The sequence below is a fragment of the Ricinus communis genome, chromosome 7, assembly GCF_019578655.1.
Source record: "Ricinus communis isolate WT05 ecotype wild-type chromosome 7, ASM1957865v1, whole genome shotgun sequence".
Lineage (NCBI taxonomy): Eukaryota > Viridiplantae > Streptophyta > Magnoliopsida > Malpighiales > Euphorbiaceae > Ricinus > Ricinus communis.
This window is the reverse complement of record NC_063262.1, coordinates 16,244,480-16,251,501: the sequence shown is the minus strand read 5'-3', so window position 1 is coordinate 16,251,501 and position 7,022 is coordinate 16,244,480. Positions and strand designations below refer to the sequence as shown.

Below are 7,022 nucleotides of genomic sequence, written 5' to 3'. Positions count from 1 at the left end.
AAATACACCAAGCTTAAACTTTTTAAAAAGTGAAAAAATATTAAAATTTTTAGATTTAATTTGAATTATAAAAATTAAAAATAATATTAATTTCATTAATTTACTAATACAATATTTAGTGACGTGCTATATATAAAAGTGTATTTAATAAAATTTAAAATATTAATTGACCTAAAAATAACAAGTATTCAATAAATCAAATTTCAACTTTTGAAAGATTGTTATGTCAAATTTTAACTTTACAAAGATTAAATAAATCAAACTTCAACTTTCTACTTTCTTAATAAAGAGGCTCATAACTTGTCATTTTCTGATAAATTAAATCTGAATTTTAAATTTTATCAAGTATGCTTTTATATAGAGCGTCACTAAATATTGTATCGGTAAATTAATAAAATAAATATTATTTTTAAATTAGATATGTTTGATCCTTAGATACAAGTTCAAATAATTATTTGCTGAAAAAATTTAAATTGAATGTACTTGATCGGGGATATAAGTTCTTAGGAGTATTTGCTGAAAAAATTCAATACTCCTGAAAAAATTCAAATTGAATGTATTTGACTCTTTGGGGACAAATTGACCATCCATAAAGGAACAGCTCAGATGTGCTTCTGTATAAACATATGCACTCGCTGTTTTCTTCTTGTACCTCCATAAAGTCTTTCCTTCTTTTTGTCTACATCAGAATTGGTCGTCTTTTCTATTTTATATATCATGCATTCTTCATCCACTAGTTACCTATAAATTCCTTCCGCCATTGTACACATTCCAATCTGAGTTCTCCTCCCTTGCTTTCATATATGCTTCTATGCCCACGCTTGATAGTTCAAATATTTATCCCTGATTAACTTGTATTCCATCTTATTAATGTCCAAGCTTTAGCTTTTCTGCTGGATATACACCATCGGCTGTATGATTCCTTTGCCCCTTCACTGATAAGAAATCCCCACCATTCACATTCCTTTTTCTATTAGATTGCTCACTTGACTCCTTTGATTTCTCTCTGCCACTTTTCCTGCGATGCAAGTTAGGAAAACAAATTGGCAAGTGTAGGTCATCTAATATACACATTTGGATCAGTAAGTCATATTCGAACAAACCTGAAGTGAAGCAAAAGAAACATAGCACCAAGAACTGCAGTTCCCTTTACAACAGATTTAAGAAATGGCATTTTCTGAGGCTTGCACTCTGCGATTCCTACAATAGGATTGTCAACTCCATCTGAATTTTCATCTGTTGACAGCTGCAAGTTTTCATTTCTCGCTTCATCCTATGTACCAAGAATACTAAAGTTATAGAAAGTTGGAATTGGAAGTCATAATACAAAGGGGAAAAACTCAAATACCATAACCAATAATAAAAAGACGTGCACCTTGTTGACATTTTCACTTTCCACTACAACATTGCTTGAAGCATTTAAGTCCTCATGTCTTCTGCTTATAATGTCATCATAGCATGAAGATGAAAACCATTGATTTGGCTGCTTGCCATTATCACAGTCTAATTTGACCATATTGGGGCTACTCACCTTTGTATCATTATCAGCAACAAAAGACTCCATGTTCTCCAGACACAAGGCACCTCCTCTAACTTTTTGAAAAAGTTGAAGATTTTCCTTGTTCAAATCTAGTGGTGAGAGAGATACACATGAAGCTCCATGACCACTATTTGTGTTTGGAATTACAGCAATTTGGCATTTTCCTTTCTGATCCCACTGGGGAGACCCAATTCCAAAGCAGGATTGACCAGCAAACAGCTTTTCTCCCTCATCTACAACATTCGGAATTGTTTGAGGCATGTCCATGCTGTTATCATATGAGATCGCAGGATCCAAATATCTAGCATTGCAGTTATTTAAATATTGTGGACTAGAGAAGCCAATATCCATGCCTTTCATGTCATGAAGAGCTTCTTCCTTCTTGTTCGTTGTTAATCTCTGACCTGGCTTTCCATATTTGATAACATCTTGAGGTTTGGACCCTTCCTTGCATTTCTCGTCCAAAGCACTTGGGCTGCTTTGTGCTGAATCAGGAACCCAGACATTTTTAAATGCTTTTTCTGCATCCAAGTGATTAAAAAAGTCCAAGTTCTGCTCTGGAATTAAGTTGGAAGTCACACTGGCAATAGAAAACACCTCAACATCATCACCATCAACGCATTGGCTTCTAAGTTTACTTTCAGGAGTTCTAGATTCTTCCAAGCTAAAGGAGCCAACACCTACACATGCATCAAAAAGACCGTCTTTCCCATCAAGCATTCCAAAATCACCAGGACAAGTTTCATGGGTAATAATAGCTGATATTGATGGGCAATCATCAGTGGTATTACTTTCTGGTCTGCTGCATTCCGCAGAATCCCCCACAACTGAGGGATCTTCCATACTAGGATCAACATATATTTGGTCCTCTAAAGTATTTCTATGGCTATTTCTAGCTCGACTTTCAGCACTAAAATCCAGACTACCTAAGGTAACATTTGAATCCAGAGAAGATTGAGATGGCATATTATCCTGCTCTTGATCATACTCCAAATGATGTGAGAGACAAGAGACTGTTAATTCATTTAAACATACTGCGTCCTGTCGATACTGGACGCATTCATCTCGTATTTGGTTTTGAACATCTAACTGTTCTGAATATTGATCAAAATAATTACTTTCGACTATTGAGGATACTCCTGGAGAATTGATTGATACAGAGCTTATCTGGGAAGTTGGACTATACGAACAAATGGCAGCTGAGCTATCTGATTGTGGTGAAAAGTTTCTTTCTGCACTATGAGACTCTTCATAATAATTGTAGCTTCTTCCAGCAATAGAATTCAAATGTTTCTATAATGAAGGAATTGAAAAGATGTTAGATCAGATGAACAGATTAATACCTAAGCAATTTCATTGAAAACATATAATTATTGGTTTTTCTATTCAGTTCAAAACAAATGATAAAAAAGTGAGTCCTCTTATGTTGAAAGATGAGGTGTGAGAATGATGATCTAACATAATGAAATATCATATCCAATTCAATTCCTATTAGAAAATTTATTTCTTAGATTACAACAGAATTCGTTTCTATTTGAAGAGTAAAGTGACATTATTTATGTACCTGCCGAGATCTTTCTAGTAATTCATGGTTTCTACTGAGGCTAGAAGAATTGGAGTAGTCACAATAAGTGATCTCCCAGCTTCTTCGAATATATCCAACCATATCTGTAGGCATAGCTGCTGTACATGTAACTATATCAAAATCTGGAACCTATCACAAAAACATTGTCCAATTAATCTGCTGAAATTATCAATTTCACAGTAAACCGCATTAACAAGGATAAGGGTATAACATCACATACTGAAGAAGCATCTTACATTTAAATGCCTCAACCTTGCTTTCTTTGAAAGGGCACGTATGCACATACAAACTTTTCTAGTATCTCTTTTCTCAACAACATCAGATGGGGAAAAGATATCAATGCCGGCCAATCCCAGGATTTTGCAAATCTACAAATAAAACATAATGCCGAAGTATATGAATGAGTTACTTAATTTATGGCTATTTGACAAATTTAATACATTGAGCAAATAAGAGCAGAAAAATGCCATATAAAAAGACTCCTTTAGTATTCGCCCCAATGGTCAATAAACTTAACCTAATTATCAATATAAGAATGTCAAGAAACACAACTGTCCGATAAAGATGCTTTATGGAAATTGATCACTAAATCATGAGTGAGTGTAAAAACTTATTTAAGCTAATTTCACTCAGGGTTTCCTTAAAAACCAAAATAAGTTTTTTATTTATATTATGCATCTAATACATTCACCATCTTGCAATAGCATCATAAATTGTTTGGAAAAATGCCATAAATGGTATTCTTTCATGGCATATAAACACTCCTTAAAATTAAGAGAATAGCTTAAGTAATTCGACAAACTAAAATACGTTCAAACGAAAGCTTAAGCATTTGTTCGGTGCTGCATGTAAAAGAAAGCTATTCTCTCCCTTTCTCTCTCTCTCTCTCTCTCTCAGACACCTGAAAGCTTAACAACTTCCTCAAACCTATCAGGAAAAGAGGAACTTTTTCTTCAATTAGTAACAAAGAACTTGGCGAGAAAAAATATTCTTAAACAAATCGATTACATCTCTTGAATCAGCACCCAAATTCAACCCTTTCAACTAGATAAACTTTGTATATGACTTTTTAAAGAAGATACATATAATCCATAAATAGTATATAAAGCGGAGAAGGAATAGCGAAGCTAAAAAGAATGAGAGAAGCACTGAATTTGCGCATTTGAAAGACAGGTCATGGAGTTTAGAATTCTACATGCAAATTTGGGTGTTTCTTAACAAAGAGTGCCATGTGGCATTGGACAGATTATATGACCTATGTCTGAACCATATTTGCTATAACCGAAAAATTGTCACGTCAAAGGAAACATAAGAGTGAAGCTTACCTTCAAAAATGAATCAACATTTGAGTAAGGCATATACCTCCCACTATTTCTAGAAGCAAATGGCTCGTATTCATATTTGTATTTTAGCTCCATATGCTTTTCCAACATCATTTTCCATAACTCTCTTGACACTTCAAACCTATAAAAACAAAAAAGAAAAAAAGAAATATAGTCGAATATAAACCTCATATGAACGTTTTATCTGCGAAACTTGCTTTTATGAATATCACTTGTAGACATAAAAAAAGGAAACAGGCAAGAGAGAGCATATTTATGTTTAAAGATCAGAAGATATTCAAAAAGAAACAGAGGGCTTATTTATGGTAATTCATTCACATTATTTTACCATCTGGGTAATGGAATACAGTAACATAGCATATATCAGTTTAATATAATAGGAAGAAAGCATATCCATTTGCAGGAAAAAAATAAAAATCATTGTTTTTGTAACTAAATCAAGTGATGAAGCAGAGGTCAATTCAAGAGGATAACGACATGCCAAAATCATAATGCGGAAATGGATGCCACCTCTCTAGTCCATCTAATCATATAAGGTTTCAGGGTGAGAAATCCATAGAAACATACAGCAATTCCCCATCAGCAAGTAAATCCGTAATGCTGATCCGCTCACTTAATCTTGTTTGAAGGACTTCTCCCAGCCATATTCTTGTTTGAGTCTGTTTAGAACACAAAAATAATAAAATACAATGAAATAAATGTCTCACACTACCTCGCTAAATAAGAAAAAAAAAAAGCTGCTATGATAATATTGTCCATCTACATAAATTTTTTCAGAGCACTAAAGAAATATGCCAGATTTTGCAACTTAATTCTAATATTATGTAAAATGTGAAGAAGTTATCGAACGAAATAGGAAAACTAATGATAATAAAGAAAAGTTTGTTTTACATCACTTTCAAATTTCAATTATAAGTGCAACGTTTTCAAGTGTGCTTTCCTCAATTATTTCATAATCAAAACCAATCAAGGGTTTTGTTTATCTGAAGCTATTTTTCACTCAGTATATATTCCTAGGAGAAAAGATCAGAGATTCAAAATGCCACATTATCTCAAGCTTCTTCATCATTTATGCATCAAGAAACTGAAACCCAGAAATTTATATGTTAATCAATGTCAGTGATTTTACAGCCATTCCGAATGATTTCTCCATTTGGTCTTGTTGTCTTTTATTTTTTTCTTTATGTTCCCCTTAAACAACTAACATTCCATCATACTGTAATGAGTTCTCACTCTACATACTAATGCATTGCTTCAAGTGAAGGTGTTGCAAGTTGACCATAGTCTATTGATTGAAATTATAAAAAAAAAAAAAAAAAACACTGATCTGTTTATGGTTAGATACTATTATAGTGACGGGGCATCTAGCCATAATCTCTGCACAACCCATTTGCTATTGCTCAAACTGTTGGATTATAACCTATCACAATAACTTAATCACTTACTGCTCCATGACTTATAACAGGCAAGTACTTGAAGATATCCATAGAAACCTTCAAGCTCAAGAATTTGAATGTGAAATTCTCGCTCTAAATTTGTAAAATCACACATATAACACTATCTTAAATTCAAAAGACTGCAGAAAAGAAAAATAAAAAACAAAAGTAAGAAGTATAACTTGATAAATTAATCTATGTACCTGCAAGAAAACGTCGTCGATTTGACGAAAGCTAGTCGACTCAGCCCAGGAAGGAGAAGAGTCGCCTCCTTGCGCCACCATTATTTCCTACGACAACGCTGGCGGGCGGATTACTACTTCCACACTTCCCGCCAAAAATAATAAAAATGAAACCTAAAAAAAGCAAAGTTTCCTTGTTGGTCTTTAAGTATTAATAGCAACTATAAAGCGAAGTGAATGTGAAATGATATATAGAACTTTATAATAATAATAATAAGAAGAAGAAGAAGAAGAAGGAATGTTTAACGCGCATAAAGAAAGACAAATTATTTATTATTACTTGGCTTTTTGGATTGTCTTCTCCGCCAAATGCGTTAAACAAAATGACGAAACGGGGATTCTGCAACTTTTTATATTTTTCTACTTTTATTCTTTTGGGTCAATTTGGTTGCGTTTAGAGGCAGTATTTACGACACATGGTTAAGATAAGGGCCTACCTCAGTTGATACCACTTATTCTTGATGTCTTCTGGATTTGTTGCGTTTGTAAGAACTGAGATGAAGGATGTGTCTCCATTACAGTGATGAGTCTTGTCATGAATAGTAGCCATAAAATTTTTAAATGCATTTTTTCTCTTAAAATAAAATATATCAAACGCATATATTAAAAGCTTATAGGAATAATCTCTCTACAGTCCTGAAAATTTATAGAGATAATCTCAATGTAATCACAAAAAATACCAGTCTTAATTTGAACCAAATATAAATAAAACTAAATTTTAAATGATAATAAATTATAATTTTTTTTAATTTTATTTAAAAAATATTCCTCTATCTACTAAAATATATATAAATATATATATTTTTTAAAAATAATATATTTTATTATATTTTATTTTATTATTATTATTTTCCCATTAATTTTATTTATATAATA

The 7,022-nt window shown here is 32.6% G+C and overlaps 1 protein-coding gene across 4 annotated transcripts; it reads right to left on the bottom strand.

Annotated features, from left to right (window-relative positions):
* Window positions 1–423: 423 nt before the first annotated feature.
* LOC8287608 lies at window positions 424–6,714 on the bottom strand. Of its 4 annotated transcripts, XM_048377214.1 has the most exons (10): window positions 6,427–6,567; window positions 6,108–6,260; window positions 5,036–5,127; window positions 4,451–4,589; window positions 3,362–3,493; window positions 3,105–3,254; window positions 2,659–2,833; window positions 1,376–2,220; window positions 1,104–1,273; window positions 424–1,018 (listed from the first exon to the last, which is right to left on the bottom strand). In XM_048377214.1, exons 2-10 carry the CDS (start codon window positions 6,186–6,188, stop codon window positions 868–870), a joined length of 1,935 nt encoding a protein of 644 aa, XP_048233171.1. In that variant the 5' UTR covers window positions 6,189–6,260; window positions 6,427–6,567; the 3' UTR covers window positions 424–867. The 4 variants fall into 4 exon arrangements, with proteins under 4 accessions (XP_048233171.1, XP_015571075.2, XP_015571074.2 ...); XM_015715589.3 differs by lacking the exon at window positions 6,427–6,567 and adding an exon at window positions 6,584–6,714 and having other exon boundaries at window positions 1,376–2,833; XM_015715588.3 differs by having other exon boundaries at window positions 1,376–2,833.
* Window positions 6,715–7,022: the final 308 nt, after the last annotated feature.

What these genes read in the sequence shown, in the direction of transcription:
- LOC8287608 (XM_015715589.3), bottom strand. Translation starts at nt 6,188, where the DNA reads ATGGTGGCGCAAGGAGGCGACTCTTCTCCTTCCTGGGCTGAGTCGACT. An exon ending in TCGACGACGTTTTCTTGCAG is followed by an intron (nt 5,128 to 6,107) that starts GTACATAGATTA and finishes TGTTCTAAACAG; the next exon opens with ACTCAAACAAGAATATGGCT. An exon ending in AAAGTGAAAATGTCAACAAG is followed by an intron (nt 1,274 to 1,375) that starts GTGCACGTCTTT and finishes CTTGGTACATAG; the next exon opens with GATGAAGCGAGAAATGAAAA.